The 26,092-nt window shown below is 37.5% G+C and overlaps 2 protein-coding genes and 1 long non-coding RNA gene across 13 annotated transcripts; 2 read left to right on the forward strand and 1 right to left on the reverse strand.

Moving 5' to 3' along the window:
* The first annotated feature begins 261 nt into the window (after positions 1 to 261).
* On the forward strand, positions 262 to 6,327 carry LOC143891648 (uncharacterized). 11 transcript variants are annotated; one of them, XR_013255413.1, is made up of 5 exons: positions 332 to 529; positions 693 to 797; positions 2,533 to 2,596; positions 5,479 to 5,947; positions 6,036 to 6,327. XR_013255413.1 is itself a non-coding variant. In XM_077396193.1 (3 exons), the coding sequence occupies exons 2-3, from the start codon at positions 783 to 785 to the stop codon at positions 3,742 to 3,744; spliced, it is 1,227 nt and encodes a 408-aa protein (XP_077252308.1). In that variant the 5' UTR covers positions 262 to 310; positions 693 to 782; the 3' UTR covers positions 3,745 to 3,749. The 11 variants fall into 11 exon arrangements, 5 of the variants coding, with proteins under 5 accessions (XP_077252308.1, XP_077252307.1, XP_077252310.1 ...); XR_013255414.1 differs by having other exon boundaries at positions 693 to 793; XR_013255418.1 differs by lacking the exons at positions 332 to 529; positions 2,533 to 2,596 and adding an exon at positions 296 to 310.
* A 1,066-nt stretch (positions 6,328 to 7,393) lies between these two features.
* On the reverse strand, positions 7,394 to 17,803 carry LOC143845748 (C2 domain-containing protein At1g53590-like). The gene is made up of 12 exons (XM_077354159.1): positions 17,009 to 17,803; positions 15,693 to 15,767; positions 15,399 to 15,542; positions 14,858 to 14,953; positions 14,571 to 14,702; positions 13,486 to 13,638; positions 13,340 to 13,381; positions 13,001 to 13,049; positions 9,792 to 9,884; positions 9,507 to 9,690; positions 8,757 to 8,880; positions 7,394 to 8,677 (listed from the first exon to the last, which is right to left on the reverse strand). Exons 1-12 carry the CDS (start codon positions 17,132 to 17,134, stop codon positions 7,577 to 7,579), a joined length of 2,319 nt encoding a protein of 772 aa, XP_077210274.1. The 5' UTR covers positions 17,135 to 17,803; the 3' UTR covers positions 7,394 to 7,576.
* A 4,144-nt stretch (positions 17,804 to 21,947) lies between these two features.
* On the forward strand, positions 21,948 to 25,674 carry LOC143845749 (uncharacterized). Its single transcript, XR_013234515.1, has 2 exons — positions 21,948 to 22,229; positions 25,105 to 25,674. It is a non-coding gene; the product is annotated as an uncharacterized LOC143845749 (long non-coding RNA).
* Positions 25,675 to 26,092: the final 418 nt, after the last annotated feature.

Raw genomic sequence — 26,092 nt, forward strand, 5'->3', positions numbered from 1 at the left:
ATGTCATTTTTTGACTTATTGCAGAAATTCCACAAGTGAAATTCTATTTTCCCTAGAAAGCAAGTGAACACCAGAATTCTGTGTTGTCAAGGTCTTGTCAAGGAAAAAAGAGGCCGTTTTCGAGGGATATTCTTTCCAGGGAACGCAAGTGAACAGAGCCTAAGGGTGCGTTTTGGATTGCCGGAAATGGGAAATAGAATTGGAGTATGATTCTAGTGTAAGGATTGTTTTAATTAGGGTTGCAACTTGGGCCGGGATCAACCCGGCCCGAAAAGGAGGCAAGGCCGGGTTTAAAGATGTCCGGTAAAGGGTAGGGCCGGGTTTCACTTTTCATTCCCTCTTCTCTGAACTCTCTCCGACTTTGCCATTTTCCCATTTTCTCTCTTTGGGACTCAGAGATTCTTGACACTCATCTTCCACTATCACGGCTACAGATAGCCAAAGATCGAAGTGTTTTTGCTATTTGAGTTCTCAGTTCTCTTCCTCCTTGAAAACCCTAAAAATCTCAGAGAAATCCTTTTCATACAAAGTAATGTCTGAGATTCACAATTTTTCTGAGATTCTTGACGTGGATTTCAGATTCCTCCATTTCTTTTGCTGAGATTTAAAGGTTAGGAAGTATTTCAGTTTTTTGCCCCTTTTGTTGAAGTTTGAAGCGGGGAAAATACTGATTTTTGTTGAATTTATTGTAGGGAAGAAGCATACGGAATGAACAAGAGTAAATCTACAGATATTCTCATCTTTTCACTGCGGATTTTTCATATTCTTGGCTTTCTTTCCCTATGATTCGACGGTTTGTAAGTTTTTCAGTTTTTTGATCTCCTTTTGGTGAAATCTGTAGAGTGAAAAGACGGCTTTGGGAGGATTTTTCATGGAAGGAGCTGTTGATATTTATTTTGGATTTTGAGAAGTGATTTGAGTCCAAAAACTGATTTTTGGACACAAATTTATGTTTAACTTTGAGTCCAATAAATTCACAAACTGTTATGAAAATCCAAAACAAATAGGGCCTTTGGATTTTGTCAGTGCCGTGCTATACTGCTATGTATGTAATCTGTCATCTTTCATCAGTTATACTGCTTATTAGTTATTTGTCTCCTTTGTGCTACTTGTTAGTTTCCTTTGTCAAGTATTTTGTTTGTTGTAGGTTCTCTAGTTGCTACCTTTGTGATATTGTCTTAAAAAAATTAGTGAATTGATGTTCTTTTTGATACACTTATACTGTTCAAGTGAAATGCCACATCAATACACTTAAACCGTATAAGTGAACTGCCGTCATCAAAAAAATAATTTTGCATAAAGCCAAAGGCGACGATATGAAAAAACCCGACCCGGCCGGAGAAACTACCTTGGGTAGGGCCGGATTTAAGAATCCTGGGTTTTCTTTAAAAAAAAAAATCCTGGGTTTTCTTTAAAAAAAAACCCTACCCGACCCGGCCCGAGATAGTTTCTCGGGTAGGGTAGCGTTTTAGAAAACCCGACCTGCCCGACCCTAGTTGCAACCCTAGTTTTAATAGGCGAAATGGGAAACGCCACTCTCTTCCTATCGATGCCCATTCTCTTCTCTCTCTCTCTCTCCATCTTCTTCCCCAGTAGGGTTCTGAACATAACACGAAAGAGGTATGGATTTCGTTTATGTGCTAGTCGATACCTCCTTAGTTTGATATGGGCACCTCTATCATCATTTCAAACATCTGTTTTTTGGCTGTTGCACCCTTCTCATTTTGGCTGTTATGGCTTCACGGCCCATGAGAGAAGTTCAAATAAAATGGGTTCCACCTATTCAAAATTCAAAACAAGGGTGTGCCAGTATCAGCTCAGCTTTTCCCTATTTTCATATTCAAATACCATTTTTATTTATTATATAATTATCTAATTCGGCTAATTCCAAGAAAAATTGTTGAAGTATAAATGATTAAGTAACACCAAGTCCCCAACTATAATAGCTTAAGCTTTTGGAGTAATTGGTTATTTCATATGGTATCAGAGCTATTGACTCACAAAAGGTCTGTGTTCAAAACCCAACAACACCTTGATATTAAAAATCCACGTTTACAGCCAACCCAAAAAAGAGGGGCCACACTTGAGGGGGGAGTGTTGAACAATTGAAGTATAAATGACTCTAACAGCTTAAGCTTTTGGTGTAATTGGTTATTTCACAAAAAATTGAATAATGTAGAAGCTATATGAAATGTATTTGAATTAGTGTTCCAAAACTCAAATGCGAATCAAAACGCAGCCAAAGCAAATCCTAGTCGACTCTAGCTACCCGGTCGAGTACTTGGTTGACGCAGTCATAACTCGGGAGAGTTAAAGGATTTATGATTGAATTTGCTGGGCAAAACATGGCCAATTTAAAAGGGAGTCGAATCGGGGGAGTCCCGCGATGATGCGGTGGGGTTTTGAAACTATGATTTGAATATAGAGGGAAATGTAGGATGCAAAAATTCGTCTTCTTAGCTGTATTTTCGTCTTCTTAGCTAAAATGAAAATGGAATCTTATTGATAAAAGTTGTTGTTTTTCGTATGCAGGAAATGATTGCACGGGTATTGCATTCGGCGATGATTGATCTAAGTATCATCAAAATCTCTAGATGTATGGTTTATTCTTCATTTTCTTCAATTGCTTCTAAATTCAATTACCATGCATTCGAAAAAGACACTGACCTGCTGAGCAGATTGGATCACAAGGATTGGTTGGCACCCAATGAGGTATTAAAGATCTTCAAAAGCTTGAAGGATCCCGAATTGGTTATAAGTGTTTTCAAGAAAGTCTCCAAGCGTATGGATTTTAAGCCCGATGAGGCTCTTTATAGTGTAATAATTGAGAAGCTTGCTTGTGCCCGAAAATTCGACGCTGTTGATGATCTCTTGGGGAGGATGAAAGATGAAAATTGTAAGCTTTCTGATGAGTTCTTCTATAGATTGATCAAGATTTATGGCAATGTCGCAAATAATCAGGAGCGAGCCATTGAGACACTTTTCAAAATGCCGGATTTCCATTGTTGGCCGACGATTAAGACTTTCAATTTTGTGCTCAACATGCTTGTCTGTACTAGACAATTTGATGTAATTCACGAGGTATACTTGAGCGCTCCTCGTTTGGGTGTTGCCCTTGATACATGTTGCTTTAACATTCTCATCAAAGGTTTGTGTCAATGTGACAAGTTGGATGCCGCATTTGAGTTGCTCCATGAATTTCCAAAACAAGGTTGCAGGCCTAATGTGACTACATACTCAACACTTATGCACTGTCTTTGTAAACATGATAAAGTGGATGAGGCATTTGAACTGTTTGAGAGGATGGAGAAAGAGGGTTACCACCCCGATTCAATAACATTCAATATTCTAATTTCAGGTCTTTGTAAACAAGGGAGAGTTGTTGAAGCTACGGAGCTTTTGGATAAAATGAGGCTGAAAGGCTGTTCGCCAAACTCAGGATCTTATCAAGCGGTTCTTTATGGTTTACTTAGTTGTGATAGATTTGTCGAGGCTAAGGATTTCATGAACCGTATGGTTTCAGATAATTTCCATCCAAGTTTTCTGTCATACAAATTGCTAATTGATGGGCTGTGTACCCAGAACCTATTGAATGATGTAGACCTAGTTTTGAAGCAAATGGTGCGCCAAGGATTTGTCCCTCGGATGGGCACCTGGAAGAAGATTCTTGAAATCATGTTTATTGGGAAGAATGATTATTATTCTATTAACTACGAAAATAACATAATGAAGATTGTGATTTAGAGTCTTATGCAAATTGTGAATAAGGAATGGCAACTAATTACATAATTTGTTATGTCTTATGCAAATTGTGAATTACATAGTTTGTTCAGTTACCTATACTGATGCATGGTAGAGTTCTGAACTGTTTATGTTCCGTGTATTAGTTGAATCAATTAACCACTCTGATGAGTATCCCAGAATGATCTTATTCTAAAATTTGTGGGCTGCAATTAACAAGTGACTATGGTTTCATGTGATTAAATAAGTTTGACTTCCATGATATTGACAGTATGTGGACTCGACCGATTATTTTCATTATGTTCTGTAATCTGTAGTCTGAATGATGTGATTGGATGTTGCATTTTCTTGTCTTCAATCTGAGTCTGCCAAGTATTTGCTCTCTTTTACATACTGGTTTCATTGTCCATGTTTGGATTTATGTCTCAACTGAGTCCTATATTGCCTATATGGATATTTTGAGCACTTAGGTTTTACGTTGCATATATGTTTTGCAGTATTTCCTTGGCGTTACTGTGTAAAATTGCTATTAGAAGAACATATCTTTGCTCAAAGACAGTTCCGAATATCTGTTGGAGAAACATTAGCACTGATATGAAAATGAATTTAGCTCATGGATTGGCAATTAGGAAATATACTATGGTCCCCCCCACCCCAACACGCACGTCAAATGAAATGTGGCGAACTCTTCCATTCTTTGTTGCTCAGAATGATACTCAAGGTCTGCAACATAAGGATTGTGATTGGATTTCTGACATCTATTTCAAATCACTTAATGGTCGGTTGCACTGAGCAGGTTCCCGTAGAGGAAGAGAAGGGAGCCCCTGTAGATGAAGAGAAGGGCATATTGGAGGAAGAAGAGCAAGCTTATTCATATGAGTTTGAGGAGATGGCTAAAATGGGGGATATTCTACGTATAGATTGCAAGGAAGACATGGATGAAATAAAAAAATGTTTTTCGAAATTGAGAAAAGGGACGTAGAAGAGAAGAAAGGTAAGATCCCTGGTTGTGGGAGCTAAGAGCGCAAAGCTCTCAGGAAATGAAAGGGGACTCTTTCTGTGTAAATAATCTCGTTGAATTTTTTATTTTTTTTGGATGGTTGGGAGTCTTTCGAATTTTTGGTGGTTTGTGGTAGCCTACGGTAGTCCCTGGATGTTGTAAGGACTGGGAATGTTGAGTTGGTCTGGAAGCCTATGGTATTGCTGATAAGTATTATGGGAGGTTATTTTGGTTTATTTGAGTATGCTTGAGGGACAATGTTCCTTTGCCGCTCGGGGGAGATTTTCTCCCTCGGATAACCATTCCTCCCCACGGTGGTTGTTTGGAGTTTTCCTTAGTTACCAACGTGGGTGGAAAAAATTACATAGATCCTTGATAGCATTTTGAGGCATATAAGCTCCTTGGTTTTCTACTTTTCTTCAATTTTGTGGCTGATCATTGGGTTCTATGGTGTTTCTGTGGTTGGATTGTCTGGAAATTATTGTAGAAGGTTGCTGTGTAGGGTTGATGTAGGAGGAAGTTTTAGATGATGGTGGGAGTCTGACTATAGCTCTTTACGTTTTTTTTTTAATTTTTCTTTTGGTCCTGGAATATGCTCCTGGACCCTCATACTATGTAAATCTGGTGGGACTACTGGTCCTGTGTATGGTAAGAATATAATAGTCTATTTTTTTTAAAAAAAATCACTTAATGGTTCATGGAAGAGACTCTCAGTCCGCTTATGTTCTCTTCTGCAGTTTCTTGAATCAAATAGGTGAAGCATGGACATGCATCTCAAGAAAAGCCATTATGAATTATATAAAGAAGAGCTAATTCTTATTGAGGAACAAAGGTAATGCAGTTTTGGGAAGGTAAGCTGGGATCGAACCTCAGGCCTCAAAGACTCGCACACTTCTGACGGGGCTTGAACTCTTTGGAACAAGCTTCAGCAGTTTCTCCCCTTTTCATGGAATGTGACTCCTCAATGACATCTCCATGGTTGGACCAGCCCCCTGTCGACTTTTTGCTGTTACTGATCGGTTTAGAGAGATTATGAATGGATGTCACCCCATCACAGTGCCAATGCAAGTGCGGACTCCCTTGCAGACGGGCTTGTTTCTAGGCCTATACTGTTTGTGGGGCAATCCTCACCACCTTACCATTCAAAAAAAAAAGGAAGGAGAAACAACTTCTGGGTCATGGCATGAATTCAGTGGCAGATGAAAGGTATGTTTGGGTGCTTATTGGATAAACTGACATCTTTTTCTCTAAAATTCTGTTGGATAAGGTGTCCTTAAGCATATGGTATTGGCAGTAAGGAGAGGAGACTTTCGAAGATGATTCCAACATCACATTTTCTGTTCTTGTTTCAACAGTGAAGGACTCTTATTAGGAGCAACCATGCTGATAGTTACTGTCAAAGGGAAGCAAGAAATTTCTTCAACAAACATCTATCTAATGTCTTGGATTTATTGCTGTTCTTCAACAATAGACATTATCAATCAGAAACTCAATGTTTAAATCCTTGCTTGTTTGTGCTTAATGCTGCAATAAGCATTAGAATGTTGGGGGAGGAACATTGCTATTTAATTTACTTTACCAGGGTATCGGCATTGTCTTTGTACAATAAGAATAATGAAGTTTATTTACGCCTTCTGATTCAATACTCAAGAAGAGATCCTCTAGAGTTCTCATGAGAGAGAGAGAGAGAGAGAGTCTAATAATATTCTCACTACCTTTCGAAGAAATAAAAAAGATCAGGGCATGTTTGGGTATCATGAATTTTTTTCAACAGTGTGAGGGTGTGAGAGGCAGAGATTAAGAGGGCATGAATGCAGAGAGGCTGAGGAAAGGCCGAAAAACAAGGAAAAAGAAAACCTTACTTAAAATGAGATTATATTTTTCCCTATTTTTTAGCCTTTTCTCACCCTCTAATCAGCTCATGCCCTTTCAACTTTCAAGTCTCTCCTCACACCCCCTCCTTACCCCTTACCACGTCATGATCTAATACAATGGAAAAAAAATTCATGGTTGCCAAACATGGCCTTTAGAGTTAGTAAAGTTAAGTTCTGCAGTATTTCTTGGGCGTTATTTGCAAGGAACGTCTCCACATCAAGGCAGTTTATCTGTTGAGGTGAGAACCCGTCTCCTGAATGAAGCATTAAACTAAACTGCTGTATCAGACCAGCTAAGCTTGATGAAAAGTCTTTCTATAGTCCAGTCTGCATACAATTTGCACTCTAAAAATGAACTAGATTGCACACAAACTGACCCATAGTGTTGATTTTATTTATTAGTTACAATCCGTAATTTGTTGGTGATCTTCTTCTTCCATTTTTTTAATGAAATGGTTTTCACTATCATTATATTTCTTACTCCTAATATGGTACCGAAATATAGTTGAGAATGCTAGCTTTCAATTTATTGGGTAAAAGAGATTCACCTGATCAATCATTTTTTACTATAATCTATCACGAATTTGTGGCTCCTGATTGCTTTTCCTTCTCACTTTTTGCTGGTTTAAACTATGGCTACGGATAAACATGGACTGAGCAGTTCTCTGATTTCTGTTTTCTTACAATTCTTTTAGAAAAAGGTGTGGGTTTCCAAAGCAACAATAGGAACTCTGTCTCTTTCCCACATGTGTTGATTTTCCAAAAAACACGGGGAACAGAAAGAAAACCAAATCCTTAACAAAATGCACTATTCTCTGAGTTTCTGTTTAAACCATATATATTTATACAGAACAAATCAGGCAAACCACCAAGAAGGAACTGAAATTGTACAATTGATATGTCCAAATTGGAATCAACCTTAAAGTACACATATGATATGCCAAGTGAATTGCATTTCACTTCACTTCAAAATCCCCTCACCAGCCTTGAGAGTAGAAGATCCTTCAACTTCTCCTTGGTCATTTTTTTTAATAGGTAACTTCTCATGAATGTCATGGTGGCCTAACATATCATCCTTCTTATCTAGAGATTCCCCATGTCCTCCTACACCATCACCTGTCCTATCCAGAGACTCCCTGTTTTCTGTTGCAGAATCCAAAGGACCTACTTGAACACTTTCCTCCCAACCATTGGGATATTCCACACCACTGTCCAGTGGGAAAGCAGAAACTAATCGGGCCCCCTCGACTATTGGGCAGTAACCCTTTGACGAGGGTATAGATTCATCATCAAATGAGTCCAATCCCTGAGAATTCTCTCTTCCAGTCACAGCCGATTCCGTCTCCCCCATAGATTTGCTTGAACCCTTCTTGATCAGTACATGCTTTAGGCCATGGGCAGACTTCCCAGCCTGTTTTAGAATGCCCCTTGCCATCTCCTTCATGTGGCCTTTGCTTGGGGAATCATTCCTCTCAGGACTGAGGCCCTCTTTGCTTGCTTTTGTGTCTTTAATAGCTGTGGGGTTGTTGGCCTCCACTTCAATCTTGACCTGTATCCTTTTTTCGGCATTTTCGCCAACTGCTCGAACATTGGCACGTAGTGTGGGAAGAGCTGAATCTTTGCCGTTTTCATTCTTACTTCTGGGACTTCTGTGAAATACTGTACTAATCTTTCGTAGATTCTTCCGAATTGTTGCAATTGTATGTACTCTTTTTCCATCGGGATTTCCACCATCGCTGCTGCTATCATCATAGTGGGGCCCAGATGCTACTGACCCAGGGCTTCCTATCGAATCATTTTCCTCTCTTTGGAGTTGGGTCTCAGGGTGCCTTGTCCTCCCTTTTCTCGGCTCCCAAGATTGGGCGACATCACTTCCTGGGTGGTGGACCCATATTCCAGTCCTTTCTTGCCCTTCAATGTTGATGGGTTCAAATTCATCTGCTTCTTTTTGTGCTTGTTCTGAAGATACATGATTTGAGTGATCTTGAACAGCTTCATTTGGCACTGGGGTTGTTTTTTCTTTCTTATTTGATTGTCCCTCGTCCATAACATGCTCTTCCTCCTGTTTCAATTCTGTTTAAGCTCAGGTCAAACACTTCTAATAAAAAAAATCAAGTGAAATAGAAGTGAAAGCCACGCACCTTTGGATCTACTTCATGTACAGTTATTGCTACATGCAGCCTTCCCATTTTAATGTTTTGCAGAGGTATCCACTTGTCATGCCTCTGCCCACCCCTGAGTTCACTGATGCTGATGGAACAATCTCTGCAAATAATAGGAAAACAGTAAAATTATATGATTAGAATGTGAAATATAAAAATTTAGACAGGCACTCGTGATAAGATAAGATATGAAAAATAGAAAAAAAAAATATGAGTTTTACATGGCAGAATCAACAGTTCTGGCACCCAAAAACACAAATTATACTTCAAACACACAGAGCTAGAATTGAAGCATAACAAACCAAAGCCTACTGCCAAGGCTTAAACTTTTTTAGTCTCAGATGTTAAGCCTTAAAAAAAAATTGTTCACCAGAAAATAAGTTCAGCAACCCATATGAGGTAGGATGCTCAGGATTATATGAAAGGTAGGAATCATCATAGTTTCGTTTATCAGCTATTTTGGAGTCGATTGGAACGCCACAACTTTTATTCCCATTAACGAGTTTATAATAAAGGGTTTGCTAGGGGCCATCACAAAAGGCATTTCACAGAAGGTCTGTCGCATGAGAGAGCAGCCACCTCATGAATAATGACAAAATCTGTTGGAAAGTGAGCCTATGTGGCTGCTCTATCATGCGACAGACCTTCCGCGAAATGCCTTTTGCAATGGACCCTAGCAAATCCCTAAGAAAAGAAGCATAGATTGTTAAATCAAAGTTAGGAGCAGACCCAAGAGTATCATCAATTATGTGGTCTTTATCAAGAACTTCAAGAAATAGCACATTAGGTGATTCCCATGTACAGATAGGGATCTTGAATTCTTCATGCCACTTGGGAGCCAACGTTTTCTTTTGTATCTTTGTCCGGAAGCTGTATGGACCAAGTTTGCCTTTCACATATGGATCAGCCAACCCTGGAAAATAGCTCCAGTCAAACTCACAAAAATTTAAAATGCAAAAATTTTCCTCGAAAAGAAACAAAAAATTGGAAAAATGTGAACAGTGTAGAACCAACCGTTTAAATCAGATGGTTTCATGTCTGCCGCTTCCACAATTTCCACCTTGGAAAAAGCAATTGGACGTTTCTCATCCATGGAGAACCAACCTTCTGAAAATTTTAAAACATCACGTGTTCCACAGATAATCAGATGCTAACCAACATGCAAATGAGAGCTGTCCAGGCCATTTTTATGTTCCAAAAAGGCATTAATAAAAAATGCAAGACAAAGTTCATTGTAAATCCTTTTTTACAAGCATGAATTTTTCTTTCAGCCATGCAACCAAGGAAAAAAGAGAGGCAAACATCTGTAAAAAATCCTAATCCAAACCATATGTGATGATGCCTGGTATTTCCAGGAAACGGCTGGCCATTTTCAATTGTGATGAGATTAAAATTGCATTTGGGAATTGGCAAAGAAAAACCAGTCTCCCAGTCTGTTAACTTACCATCTTGATGTAGGACCGGGAAGGGAAATAGAAGAAACATCTTCTCCAAAAGCTTAAGCTGTTGGAGAAAGACGTTATTTATCTTTTATACTTTAACACTCCCCCGCATGTGTGTCCTGTGGCCCACTTGGCAAACACGTAGCACATGTGATCCCACTTTGGATCGACCATCGCATGTGGATTTTTGCTATCCAGGAGGTTTGAACTCAAGACCTTTGGCTCTAATACCATGTTAACTTACCAACTTCTCCAAAAGCTTAAGCTGTTGGAGAAAGGCGTTATTTATCTTTTTACTTTAACAAGCTCATCCATGTTGGCCCAATGAATTACAACAGAGAATAATTGGCAAAGATAAATATTAAATATATTTTCAAATGTAAAAGCAATGTAGTCCACGAAGGTGTATTCTGTTGGTCCAGTGAATCACATTAGAGAATAGAAGTCTAAGCTCCAAGAATCCTAGGGATAGAAACTACAAGGAAAGACTGACACTGTCATGTTACGAGCATAGCTCTCTTAGCACCATCTACCACAATAACTAAATTCAGAATCTTGCCTTCGGAAATTGACCTTTAGACAGCCCTCGTTTTGCAATCATCTCCAACCACACCAAATGATACAAAGAATCCTAGCACTCATTTCTTGAGCACAGGAAAAATCCATTTTAACCTATCATTCGTTGGCAAGCACCCTAACCCCAAGGAGCACAGCCAAGTTAACTAACCTTGGAGCTGGTACTGTATCACATCAAATTAAAACCCATGATAACCCACTCTCTCACAATGAGTGTATTAAGAAATCATGACAAAGACAATCCTTGAGGGCTGATTACTTTCAGATGCCTTAAGTTCCATGCTTCTAGGAGTGAAAAATATGATCAAGTCTGATACAAGGCTCTCCCTCTAAACTTCCTCTACATCTATGTGTATAAGCAAATTCAATAGAGCCCACAGGGCAGCAGGAAAGCCACCTCAATGCACAAAGTATCACAAAGAACTCCAGAAAAAACTATTCTTAACATATAACACCCTCCCAAGAGTACTCAGCAGTTAATTTCAAAGGAAATCTTCTCCCATTATTTTTCCAAGAAGGCGAGATTGAAAAAAAAAATCCTGCCCCTCTTTTAGAACATTCATCTGAGAAATCCAGTGGATCTGTTTGAGGCCCATAGGCCTACAACGTCATCTAAATTCTTTTGATCCCGTTATACCTTCTTGTAACCAGTGTCATGATCTTCTAAATTCAAATAATGCAGACAAGACTGTTTACTATGCATGAAACAGAGATGGATTATAGTGCTTCCACTGTGGACCAGCTCTGAAATCACTCCACTAATAGGACCATATCTTGACAGAATGTTTTCCATTCACTAAGAATTCCAAACTTCTGCTCCCACAGTTCACTGTTTATGACAGATATATCTGAATAGGGTTTAGCTCTATGTATAACCCGCACGTTCTCATGTTGCCATACTCGAAACCCTAGCCTGTAATATGATTGTGCCATCAACAAAATGAAGGCTATACATAACCAGAGTACCTACAAACTTCAAATAGTGAAGCTAACCACATATACAGCTGGCCTCAAAAGAAAAAAAATGGATTCTTCCATTAAAAAAAAAACGGAAGAGTAGTCACCTTGGCTTATGTCTCACCAACAGGACAGACTCTAACGGACATCCTTTAGTTCTCAATCATATAATGCACACATAATACCAAGTCACGCAGAAAGTAATGTGTGCATAAACAAGAGAACTATCACTCATACACAGAAACAGTAATGCACATCCATAGTATCCATGCATAGTACTAATTAATAATTACACACGGTAATTAAGGAACTACTCATTTTGCCAGGAACCATGTCAATATTTTGGTTTGTTTCCAGTTTCACAATGTTTTTTAATGATACCAGTTTCACAATTTTTCCGGCGATTTTTTTTCCCATTTTCCCTTTTAAGTGATTGTTTTACACTAATTTGAAGAGAATTTGTATCTCTTGACCTTCCCAAATGAATGGGAGGGTTAAAACATAAAAAAATCCCCTCCGTTTAACAATTATGAGAATTTTTTTCCACTGGCCTGTTTCTAGATTTGCAATTTTTGTCATTTTTTCCATTTCCCCCCTTTTTATATTGACTCTTTTCTATCTGCTTGAGGGGCATTTAATGTGTTTTAAACTTCCCAAATAAATAAAATGGACAAAACACCACCTACTTAAAAAAATTCCAGCTGTTGTAGCATACATTACAGAACATTCCAATCCAAAAGAAACACAGAACAACAACCGGAACAAATTTGATGACTGAACAAGAACTGCCTCTCACATACTTCCACCAGAAATAACAAGAAGACAAGTCGATGGGTACTCTGGCCCAATTTCATCTGCTCCAACTTTGAAATCACGATAGTTCTAGTGACTACCCGCTAGTTCCTGAGATCTTAATGGCGTGCAGTGATATATTGATACAACGTTATGGAATATTTTTTATTTTTATTTTTTATTTTTATTTTTAAATGGAAGTGATAGTAAAAACAAAATTCTAAAAAAAATGGTCTGCAATATTCCACAAACAATTTCTAAAATGTGCATGTCTCGATTGAATGGAAAGTGATTTAATGACATGGGAGCTACAGGGAGGAGTGACACAACTTATATGCATTTATCAAAATAATGAAATTACTAATATTAATATACTTTTACCCCATATCACCAATCAATGAACCACACTTTTAGTAGTAAAGCTGCAAACTGAAAGAAAATTCATAAAAAGTTTACCGGTTGGCGATGATGCAAATTTTTCCAGATCCACAACCAGCATATTAGGCTGCAAAGGAATAATATGATTAGGAACTAGTTACCAAACAAAAGTTTCTGTTTCCAAAACCTAAAATTACAAAACATTACAGCTTCCATATAATTACCACTGGATTGCGACTACCAGGGCTAATTTTTTCTCAAGAAGAAGCTGAACACCAGAACATGGAGTATATTTCTTTTTTACCATATGCATAAGTTAATTAAATTAAGTGTTAAAAGTCTCCTGTTCTTACGAGTTACGAGCTACAAGGTCTGTAACACAAAGTGACTTGGTAAAACAGTAATAACAGAACTAACCTCTATGAGTGTCTGCCCAAATGCACCATCCAGAATCTTATCCTGCCAAAACAAGGGAAAGAAGCATTTAGAAAAGGTAGACCGAGATTCAGAAAATATAAAAGCCTGGATCACATTTCATATGTTGAGCTTTCCTATTAGCTTACTAGCCATCCTGCAATCCCTGGAAGTTCTGTGACATCAAGTCCATGGCTGAATATTGGCTTCACTGTCATCTGAAAGTATGGTGGCTCAACAAAGCATACACGCAAACGCCCAAGGAATGGCCACTGACGAAGAAACTTTACACCCACCAAGACCTGCCAGAGAGAAGATTGTGCATAACAAATTACAAAAATATACAATTCAATCGGTAAATTTCCATCGGAAGATCACCATAAAAACAATTGCCTTACTCCTAACAATTAACAAAAATACGCCCAAGCACTGGATAAGTTTGATACTATTACTTAAATAAAACAAAAGTGTTTCCAGTCATAAATTACTGAATTGAGTCCAAAACCTAAATCTGACTCGTAGTTTTTCTCTAGACTGAAAAAAGGTGATTACATCCAGAATCAAATTGATGTTGTCAACCTTCCGATAGTAAGTGTAATAATGGTTAATATGCATCAGTTAACAATCGAAAAGTCATAGACAGGAACATTTTTCCCAGTAAAAAAGAACTCTCTTACAGTTATTAAACATAGAAGCATCCCTACCATATAAAAGTTTAACTCTAGAATGTTTTTTAATGGTTTAAGTGTAGTAATGATGAATTATATTCATCAGTTAACAATCGAAAAATCATGTACATGAACATTTTCCCAGTAGAAAAGAACTCTCTAAAAGTAACACTACTGCACTAAAATCAGATGAAAAATTTGACGTGAATGTCAGTGGGAAAGGGTATTCACAATTGGAAATCATATCATACCAATGATCAAACAATAATTGGTGGTGTTTCTCATAATCATGTTCTAAACCAGAAGTTTACTATTCCTAACCATCCATTTTCATATAACTCCTGTATTTTAAATTATCTTGAAAGATATGATGCTTGCTTCAAAATTTTGGATGTATAACATGATGACATTAAGTTCCAATATTAGCTTCAAGTAGCAGTCATATTTTCAACCTTTTTTTTTAAACTTCTAAATTGCAGCTTGACTGCATGACAATTACAAATTAAGTGGACGTTAACAGCTGGAACCTGTAACCATTTTACTTTCAACGTAAAAAACAGTTATACCTTTCCTTCAATGTGCATTCCTGTCACATGCATCTTTGCCCACATGCCAAATCCTAATCTTTTCCTCAGTTGCACTGCAAGTATTGCGCTCATATCATCGGCAGAAAGGAAACTCATTCCCAATTCCAGAACCTGTAATAAGCTAATCATCAATTACAGACACTGGGGGAAATTACAGACACCATGAAAAGTAAATCAATTGCAATTACAAAAGTCACATGCAAAATGTTTGTTCAGTTGATTGCCAGGCCAGTGATATGTGAAAAGTTAGATGATAAGATGCATACCAAGTGGTCATCATCAGTTGATTGACCAATAACCCTGATCTCTGTAAACATAGGTGGGTTCCTTCCCAAGTACATGTGCTGCACAACTGCTTTCCTCTGTGCATATCAAACGGTTAAAAGGATTAATATTCACATGACAGACCCAAAAAAGTACCTAGGCAGTAGATCACATTTGAAGTAACTTCTTATAAGAAAAGATGATAACATGACTGAAGAATTACCGACAACGATAAAGAGTTAGAAACATGAGAATATGAATAAGCTGGCACAACTGAATGTTAAGTGAAGAGAACACTAACTACAATGCATTTATTTGTACTGTGAATGTTACCAGAATGTCTAAGCCCTTAAAACCCGAACAGTTAAAACCATCATGGCACAAAATAGCAGTATAATGGTCACAAATAATGGGTATTCCACAAAAAAAAAAAAAAAACTTCAGATCCAAAACTCTCAGTGCGGTGATTAATAAGTTACTAGAGAAATAAACTACATGTTACAGGATGCATGGGATCAAATTATTCAAAAGGAAAAACCATACAGCAGTCCATGGTTTGTACTTGTCCAAGAACCAAGGTATGATTGGCAGGAGGATTTTCTGGGATGCAATCTGTTCCATGCATACTGGCCAAATCTTCTCCATAGCATGGTTCAACCACCGTACTGTTTCTGAGTCGGAAAGAAGCTGAAACAAAAATGAAATAATTATAATAATAATCAGGGTTCAAATTACTAATACTTCCGCTCCACAACAAATGAAAATAATCCACAATCTTTTTCTTTTTTTTGAAAGGTAACAAAAATTCACAATCATATTGGTGGATTTAGAAAATACCCTTCTCTGGTTTGCTTGTTTTCTTTCTTCAAAACATAATTTCTTCCGCAACCTCATAGAGTAACGCTCGTTGACCTTCAAAAAGAGGAATAGAAACTCAAATACACACAAAAAAATCTCCAAGTTGGAGAAAATAATCTAAATCAAGTTGATTCGATACATTAGATGCTCCAACATGCCACCCTGATTATTTTAGTGCAACATTGAACTGAACAGGGAGAATGTCAATCAGATATGTACAGAAGAACAATCTAAACATACGAACACTAGCACGTAACAACATTTAAACAAAAAAGAATGCAAATTGCATAAAAGATCAAATCAGTATATTTCCAGTATTATTTAATGCATTTATCATGTCGGTGCATGTAAGGCAGTAAAAGTGAATCTCCAATATATCAATTTGTAAGTAGGACATTACAATTGAGAAAGGTTCCTGTGGGTACTGGAGCATAATCCAATACTGTGATTAACATCTACAGTGCTCGTTTATGCATTTGGATGCCTCCTAATTCTTCAAATAGTTCAAGGAAACTCAACTTCTGTTCGATGGGTTAGCATTTCTTATGAATGGGAACGATGAACACACTCAGTTTACAAATTTCACCTACCCGGCTTACTTATTTTTTTTATATAAAAGAAGCCCCGGTAGAATATTTGAGTGGAGGGCAAACAGCAAGAGCAGAGCGGTTAAAGAAAATCAACTCAACATTCTTTGAACAACCTTGTGAATGAATAGACGGACCACTCCACATCCACACTTTAGGTACCCTTCTCTAAAACACACCCAAAATAAAATACTCATGTACCATCGTCCATCATCATCCTGTGATAGCCTACAGTGTCACAAGACCCACATAGATATTTATACTAAGTGTAGTTCTAAACACTTGAGCATCACAAAATATCTAGTAAATCTCCGAGATACACTCAGAATCAGTGCAGCATAAAACACAACTACCTTATCAAAGTAACTCATCTAAAGTTTGTTGACTGTGACTGAGGGAGACAAGACAATCTTTGTTCAGTAATTTCTTATTATATCTATCATATAATAGTACTGAACACACGATTAAATATTTATCAAGTATTTCTTTTTGAATGGTAGAAACTTCATTAACAGAAAAGATAAAAAAAAATTATTAACTAATTTGTTGTTAAATCTATTATACACTAAGGCCCTGTTTGTTTTGGATTTTGAGTACCAATTGTTAGTCCAAAACTAATGGACTCAAAATTAAGTGTAATTTTGGAAGAAAAAACAAGAAGTAATTAAAACAATTAGAATTGAGTAATTGAGTGTAAATCAAACATACCAGATACAGATAGATGAAAGACGCGAAGTAGAGAACCGGATGGAAGAAACCAAAAGAAGTAAAGATCCAAAGCAGAATCAACACAATGCCAATGTGATGAAGGATCGAAACCTCTGTTATATCCATCTCTCTAAAAGAAATTCAAGTCCATATAATTGATTCTCCTTGATTCGCTACGGAAATTAACAAAATAACATTAAACTCATTCGCTTTGATTTCCGAATTGTCATTATCATAGCATCCAAAATCAACCAAATAAGCACCGATTTTAGGGCATTCGAATTGTAAATCCTCAAAAGAACAGATCCGCAGACAAAATAATCAGTCTTTCCATGGATAATGAGAATTCAAAGAAAATTTCTGAATCTGGAAATCCAACGCTTAAAATTCAGACTCCGAAAGGCACCGAGTTAAGATGCTTCGATTCATCCGGCAAAAATCATCTGCAAATTGCATGTAGGTTTAGATGCTTCGAGAAGAAGAAAATCTAGAAAATTCCCCAAATCTTGCAAATGAAATGGAATTCTGATGTGAAAAGAATCGCTTCCAAGTAAAACTTAATCCGCTTCTGTTTCTTTTAATGAAGATCAGATGAACATTAATTAGTCATTATTCCATTAACTCCCCAAGAATAGTTAAAAGATGGGTGGAAATATTAAAAAAAAGAAGGGGTGGGGAAAGTGATAATAATAAATTTATAAGCGGGGGAAGAGAAGATCGATTTAGGGTTCGGACGGTATACTATGAATTTCGGGACGCGGGAAGAACAAAGACGAGGTGTTTGAGCGTGTAAGACTTGTCGGTAAAGTTTCGTTTTTAACTGCCGAGGTGTCCACGAGCGCTGACGGTTTCGTTATTTAACTGCCGAGGTGTCCACGAGCGCTGACGAGAGTTTGAGCGTGTAAGACGTGTCGGTAAAGTTTCGTTTGATTTTGGTTTTTCCTTTTGTTGGAACTGTCTAACGTGCGCCATAGAGGTTACGGCACTTAAAGTGAACCTACATATGTTGAGATCGTTTTCTGTCAGACCGCGTCTTAGACAAGAAAGTCAAATGTCAATCTCACCTGCTTTTTGTCCAGGGAAATGATATATTCGCCCCCATTCTTCCCCCTGTGAGTCTATGACAGCCCCTTGGAGTGTAAAAGAGTGACCATATAGGGGTGTCAATGGATCCAGACGGTCCGATGGATCGTCCGAATTCGAACGTTAATGAACGGGATCTAAACATATGAATAGGATCCATGAGCATATTTTGGATCATCAAATCTGGGATCCGAAAAATTTTGGATTGTGTATAGACACACTACAGATGCCCATTGGATAGTCACGATCCGAAATGGTTTACAAAAATACCCTCCAAATTTTGTTAATGCTAACCGTTCTATGAAGGGTATTTTGGTCAAAACCTCTCTTATCACTTAATTAATCAGATGGGAATGAGATTTCACTCATTTCAGTCGTTTCATTCATACTTTCATGAAAGAAAAGAGAGGGGTTTCGTTCTTTATGCATCATATTCTTTGATAATAATTATACATTATATTTGTGTATGTAATTTTGATTAATTTTATTATTTATAAGCATTATTATACAAATAGATTAAACATAGACAAATTTTTAATTTACTTGAAGAAAATGCATAGAGGCACACTAATAGTAGACTGCCATTCTATCTCTTTTTTAAAAGATTAATTGTTTACTTGGCTTAGTGGGACATAATAGGACACTTCAATGGATGGTCCGAATTAAAATGGATCGTGATCATGACGTGGAAAGTAGGATCCGAAGAACAAGCCGACTCCGACCCGACTGATAAGGAATTTGAATGGATTGTGACTGTGACATAGGTGGATCCGACCCGAAGTGGATCCGTTGACTACCCTACATAAATACACTAGAAGGCTGTCTCAAGGAAGAAAAGAGGGCCAATGTATGACTTTTTTTTTTGGCAGCTCACCATGTAAAGAGAGAGAAACTTCAAGAAAGGGTCCACCCCTTGCTAATGTGCGCTGTTCCAGAAAAAGCCTTCCGAACATGGGAGAGGTTCAAATTCAAATTCAAATCCAAAATCCCAGAGGTGTAACTGGTGGGGATTCTTCTAACACCAGCCGCAAGACCTAAGCCGTCAATTTCTTACGTTGCCCATACAGAGAACAGAATCATAAACTGCAAAAAGACACTACGGTTAACTTAAGCCGTTAGATTGGATCTGAAACAAAAAAATGGGATAACCAAAGGCAATGTTTTGGGTCCCACATGGGGCAGAGAGGAGCATGTATGTGAAATCAAGACCATTGATCTTGTAGAACATCATATGTCAACCCACATGGACTTGGTCCGATACCAAACGGACGTCCCATGGATAAGATAAAAGACTATGAAAATCAACGGTTTAGCTTTCCCAGGAAGAGATCAATGACCTAGAATCGGATCAACTAATCTGATCAGGTCAACCAAGCAGAAGAGGGGCCCACTTAGTGTATTTTCCATTGCTTAGTACACGATCAAGTTGAGGTCCAACATGCATGATTTGTAATTGACTGGGTGTATTAGAATTCAATGGAGCGACTCCACTTCATTTCGGAAAATCTGATTTTTTTAGTCACTTTTAGTTGGTGATTTAAAAAAAAAAAGGATAAACTAATCCTTGTATTCAAACTTGTCATACAAATCCAAAATAGAGAATGATTTTTTTGTCAGTTGTCACCCTGGCTTTGATCCTTATACGTCTCCCAAACAACGAAAACTAATCTCATACGTTAGACCCATGAAGACTTTTGAATGGGAAATGTGTTTTTAATGAAGCAGTTAGACATGCTTAAGTTTAAAAAATGTTTAAAGATAACAAAACTGGTGGGTTTTGGTCTGACGACATTTGGCAAAAACTAGATGACTCCAAGTAGGGGTGTCAATGGATCCACTTCGGATCGGATCCAGCTATGTCTTAGTCACGATCCATTTTAAAGATTAAGAAAACTGGTGGGGAATTTGGTGTGATGACATGTGGCAAAAACTAGATGACTCCAAGTAGGGGTGTCAACGGATCTAATTCGGATTGGATGTGCTTATGTTTTTAGTCACGATCCATTTCAAATTGGAGTGTCCTATTAAATGCCACTTACATCTATCTATATATATATAAAGCTGAATGTGGTCAGCTCGGGTGGCGCCACGTGGCACCCCACTGCATTTCGAAATTTAAAAACGCTTTAAGGGGATGTTGCACACCGTCTTATATGTATTCCTCTATCACCACGTTCCTCTATCACACGTAACCTTAATAAAGTATCTTTTTTCCAATAAACATTTAATGCAATAAAGTTTTCTGATTAAGAGTCCCAAAAAAATAGGAACTTTTCTAAATTGATTTCATCTAAATCGTAAAATACGCATTTCACGCAATAAAGTTTTCCAATAAATATTTAACGCAATAAAGTTTCCCCAAAAAGAATCCCATAAAAATAGGAACTTTTTAAAATTGATTTGTACAAATCCATAAGATCATAATTTTTTCTTTGCCCCGTGCATCGCATGGGACTGCAACTAGTTTCACATGCTCTGATAGCATGTGAAACAATCAATTGCTCCAAAAGCTTAAGTTTGTTGAGTTGGGTGTCTTGAATTCAACCTAGCCCGGCCCGGTTTGTTTTAAGTGATTTCGGCCCGATTCAAGTAAGCTTATTTTGACCCGCTTTGAGAAGATGGTTGAGAGCTTTACAGGGTGAAAGTGTGTACTAGGGTTTTTTAGTGGGTTTGGTGAGAAATAACGATTTTCTCTTGTAATCTTCAGTTCCTATAGTGGATTTGCATGTCGCATCTGCCGTGGATGTAGGCTTTACGCCGAACCACGTAAAGCTTTGTGTCTTCATGTGTTTCCTTGTGTTTTTTTGTTTCGTTTTGCTTTGCCGTTGAAATTGCATATTGCTATTATGGGGGGTTTTCACAACAAAGTTGGTGTTAGTTAATCATTTATACTTCAAAAACTTAAGGCCTTGTTCGCTAAGGCCCTGTTGAGTTGGGATTATACACTATCGATTAATCTACATAACCGATTGTATAATCATTTTTGCTTAAAACTGTCTTCAGTCTGGTGAAATGATAATCACTTATTTTACATAATTCGATTGTGCGAATGTAACATTTTATACGTACACCTAGGACTGTCAATCGGGCCGAGCTTGGGCAGGCCTGAGGTGCTCAAGCTCAGCTCATTACTATACAACGGGATTCGAGCCGAGTTCGGGCCTGACTAAATTAGAAAATTTGCTTGTCCAAACTCAGCCCAAACTTCACAACGGGCTTCGGGCCGAGTTCGGGCTTGCCCATCACGTCTTATTTTCTGCACGAGAAAAGACTATAAGGCAAGCATAGAAAAGCCAATTTCATATAAAGCCATTAAACTTGCTGGCTTTTGCATGTGAGAAAAGCCACACCGATTGATTTTTTGCCAGATTGTGTCTTATTCATTTAATAAATCTGAGGTCGAACTATAGCCTATAGGATATGATGATCCAAACCGTTCATATGGAGTGGGCTGAAGATGGGACCAATTTGTATACTTCAACGGTTTGGATCATCATATTAAGTGGGCTGAAGAGGGGTCAAATAAAGGAAAACAAAAAACCTATTTAATGTCGAACTATAGCCTATAGGATATTAATGTTTTAGTAACCTATTTAATTAATATCTACTGATTTTTAAGGGCATAAAAAATCTTGAAAAATTATATAGTAAATCTATTATCGGGCCCGGGCCTATAACGGGCTGGACGTCCTTGATCAAGCTCAGACCAAATTAGAGTTCGGGCTTTAACTTTTGACCAAGCTTGGTTGACTTGTTCTCATTTTAATTATGGGCGGGCTTTTAGCGGGCCGAACGGGCGGGCTTCGAGCTTGCCCATCCCGATTTACAGTCCTACGTACACCCACAATCACCGAAATCGGTGATTGTAGCCGATTGAGCGCGTTTTGGGAGGCGGAGTTTTCTCAACCTGTTTCCAATATTGCCCTTTTAAGTTTTCACAAAGACAAGATTATCCACGATCTAACCCCACCTCACCTCTGTGAAAATGAAACCCTAACTCCACCTCTCTTTCTATCTGAAAATCCATGGCGAAACCTAGGAGGCGAAACCATCTCTGTCTCTTCACAAACCCTAGAGTGAAAATCCCCCTTTTCACTGCTAGACGAAGAAGAAGAAGAAAAAACCCTAATCTTTTCAGGTATATAATCGTTTTTGAAACCCTAATCTCCTCTCAAACCCTAAAATTTTCATTCTAGATCATTAATCCTTCGTTCTAGATCATAGTCTTTGTTTTCTGTCTTTACTTATGAACGAATCTACCATTTCAGTGGTGATTTTTTAGTTATTGCTGAAAATCTGCTATTAGTGTCGGAAATTCAGACTGCAATTGGTTGTAAAGTAGTCCTTTTTCTTATTTTTCTCTAAAAAACTCAAGCATTGTTTTTATATGCAAATGGTTTTGAAGTTAAATATGATTCTTTTGAAAAAATGTTTTGAATAGTTTTATAAAAGATATAGTTAATGGCTTCCATAGTTTAATGTTGTAAGATCTGGGAGTTTAGACAAATGCAGTTTGTAGATTTGGTTGTGGATATCTGAAGTTCAGTTTAGTGGAAGATCTGAGAGTAAAATTCCCCTTCCCATCTGTATTTTCATATTATATGCTATTTATTGTGTACTTTGATGTTTGCAAGAATTAGTTTTTGTTTTTTGTTCCTGCTATCATTACTCTTGGATCGAAGGAAATAATTTTGTATAAGTAGAAAGATTTTAGATCCATTTGGCAACTATTCTTTATTTTACCTTGGTACGCCAATGAGGAATATCCTTTTTAATTTCATATTAGCCCCTGTTTGTTTTGCATTTTGAGTCCAAACCAATTATTAGACCTAAAATTAAGGCTCTGTTCGTTTTTGGATTTTGAGTTGATTTTGAGCCCAAAATTGAGTAATTGACTCAAAATTGTGTTTAATTATAAGTCCAATAGTGTTAGGCTCAAAATCAATTCTCAAAATCCAAAATGAAAAGGGCCTAAATGCTACAGGGATGTGTTTGCATTCTGAGGCTGGTGATCTTGTATAATATCACAAGGTGACTCACTTTGTTTTGGATGATGTTGATTTCCAACCACGTTGAGGTTGAAGGGGATTTCAATGGATGCTGTCTTGGGCAAGTGGGGCATGGGTAAAGAATCTTTGTTTGAGGGACAATCTGTACTCCCTGTCTACATAATTTTCTGCACCTTGTTTTCTTTTTGCTTTACGATATCTCTTATCCTTTCAAAATAATAATCCTTTCTGCTCATCTCAATTTGAAGTTTCCTGCCTGTTACAAGGACTTTATAATTGGAAGCATCATTACCATTATCAGAAACGCCTACACTTCTAGTCATATTTTGCTGTGGGCCAACCTCTGCTTTCTTTGTAATTATTTTTATTTGTCTCTTGTTTTTCTTTCAATCAAGTTTTCTTTGTCATTTCAAAAGAAATTTCAGCCATATTTGGACATACACACCACCAAGAGCCCAATAACCACACCCTGTCTCCTTCTTTTCTCTATCACATATACTTTAGCCTTATATTAACTAAAAGCAAGGAACAACAAGGTGTCCATAAACATCATTAGCAGCAGAAAAACACTGATCAAATAAGACCCTTTTAAAACCCATTTTATCATCTTATTTTATTTTATATTTTTTTATATTTCAGCTGAAATGGACAAGAGAGGCAATTTGCATTACCACAAGTGGCAGCAAATACTAGAACAGTGTCACTAGCATTCACTTTTGGAGCACTCACTCAAAGGATCAAGGTCCTTATTTTATTTCTATACCAAACACTATTTCATTAAGTTCCTTGGGGTTTTTATTTCTTTCCTACACTCTAAACCTTCAATTAGATTCCGAGACTGTCTTTAAAGGTACCATATTATATCAGATATTCAGTTTTTTACTATTTGAAAGAGAGTAGATATACAGGCATTTGGTAACGTGATAAAGTATAGTAGTTTTCATTGCATACATAAGTACAGAGTTCTGCACACATATACTGGTTTTCTTTTCATACACAGACCATAACTGCCACCCATTTGCATGCCTGGAACCCATGTCTGGTATAGCAGAGCCTTACGCATTGGGGATGTTCTCTGTGGGGATAGCAATCTGGGTTTGGGTTTATTTTATCCTTGGATTGGCTTGCTCACCTCCGTTCACATCGAGAACAGCTCCAATGGGTCTGAGTAACAATTCAAGCAGGCAGCCAATCCCAAGAAAGTTTGAAGAACCATCTTCAAGATCATGTATAACTTTTAGGGGCCGTTTGGATATGCGGATTTTAGAAACCAGGTTTTTAGTTTGAAAACAGTGTAAAAGAGGGCTAGAGACGAGAGAAGACGCGGACCAGCCATCGTTTTTTACTCATTTTGACTTCTCTCCCTTCTTTCCATCAGCAAGAGAGTAGAAGATCCTCCCATTTTCCTGTTTTTAGAAATCTCAGGTTGCAGGAGAGATTTTTAAAACCTGATTTTCTTGCTTAAAATCCAAGAAACGCTGCCAGGACAGCACACAGCAGATCATGAACCCTCTTTTACACTGATTTCAAACTAAAAACCCTGTTTTCTAAAATCTAAGTATCCAAACGGCCCCTTAGTGATCCCAAGGCATCTCTCATTACCCTCACCAAAAATCTCTCACTCAATCCTCAATCTCCAAAGAAAACATCAAGAAGGATTCAACTTCTACTGTGTTGTGATCATTCTTAGTTTATTTTTGCATTTGAAATATTTATGGTTTCCATGGAGTAATCTCATTCATTTTGGTTTTAGGAGTTATGATTTCTTCTTTTTGGAGTGCTTTTTTAATTGTTATCAAGACCTGTAGAAGGTAAGATTATTCTTCAATGAAAATTATCTGAGGTGGGGTCTAGGGTCTACCTCATGAATGCTTATTTTTCTTGTAAGCTTGAAGAAGAGGCAGAATAAATTGATGAATTCCTCTATTTTTTTTTTTTCACAAATGCAGCTTGTCTTTTCTTAATACATGATGTTGATGAATTCCTCTTTTTTTCCTTCTACAGCTTGTCAAGTGGGACCCATGGTGAAAAGTCTCTCTGGGATTATTCTTCCAATGTTGTTACTCATTGATCCTTTGGCAAGTTTAGCAGCTGTTGAAGAAAAGACAAGCTGAGGTTGTGCACTTATCAAAACATGGTAGTGCCAATATCATTAGGCAAAGGTGTACACCAGCAATGGTTGTAAAACAGAAAAGACAAGCTCAGTTTGTGCACTTATCAAAACATGGTAGTGCCAATATTGATTGCCAAAGGTGTCTGCCAAGTGGTTGTAAAAACAGAAAATACAAGCTGAGTTTGTGCATTGATCAAAACATGGTAGTGCCAATATCGATAGCCAAAGGTGTCTGGCAGTGGTTGTAAAACAAAAGATACGAGCTGAGTTTGTGCACTTATCAAAACATGGTAGTGCTAATATCGATAGCCAGAGTGTTTGACATGCTTTGCCAACAGTGGTTGTAACTGTATTTTTTCTTGTAATTGCATTTGAACAAGAGAAAACGGTTTCTACACACTAACTTAAAATAGAGTGGGGTTTGTAAGCTGTAATTCTTTTATCGAAGGGTGTTTTGGTCATTATAAGTTGTGTGATTAATCACTTAATAAATGATGCAACAGTTAATAAATGATGCAACAGAACACAATTATATGACAATAGATTATTTTCATCATAGGTGATTATCACAATCAGTTGCCATAATTACAATAGGTTGGTTCATAATCCCAAACGAACAGGGCCTAAAGATTAAGATAACCGATTGTGAGTACCAGACTGATTATTTGACTCAATGTTATGTTTAAATTTGAGTCCAATAATAGGTTTGGCACTCACAATCAGTTGTCATAATCTGAAACAAACAGGGCCTAAGCTGTTAGGGCTGGTGTCATTTAATCAATTATACTTCAACAGTGAATGGCTCTTACGTCATTTAGATTTGAAGACTTTTTGGTAGATGGTAATGCACAGAAAGATCAACACCCTTGATCTTTTGAA

This window comes from Tasmannia lanceolata, unplaced genomic scaffold (assembly GCF_043159265.1).
Source record: "Tasmannia lanceolata isolate RefF3 unplaced genomic scaffold, GAP_Taslan_0.1 ptg000015l, whole genome shotgun sequence".
Lineage (NCBI taxonomy): Eukaryota > Viridiplantae > Streptophyta > Magnoliopsida > Canellales > Winteraceae > Tasmannia > Tasmannia lanceolata.

Excerpts from the sequence above, each read along its gene's own strand:
- LOC143845748 (XM_077354159.1), bottom strand. The coding sequence starts at position 17,134 with ATGGATATAACAGAGGTTTCGATCCTTCATCACATTGGCATTGTGTTG. Across the intron at positions 14,954-15,398 it reads AGTACAAACCATGGACTGCT|AGGAAAGCAGTTGTGCAGCA; the intron begins GTATGGTTTTTC and ends TGATATGCACAG. Across the intron at positions 13,050-13,339 it reads TTGGGCAGACACTCATAGAG|CCTAATATGCTGGTTGTGGA; the intron begins GTTAGTTCTGTT and ends ATTCCTTTGCAG.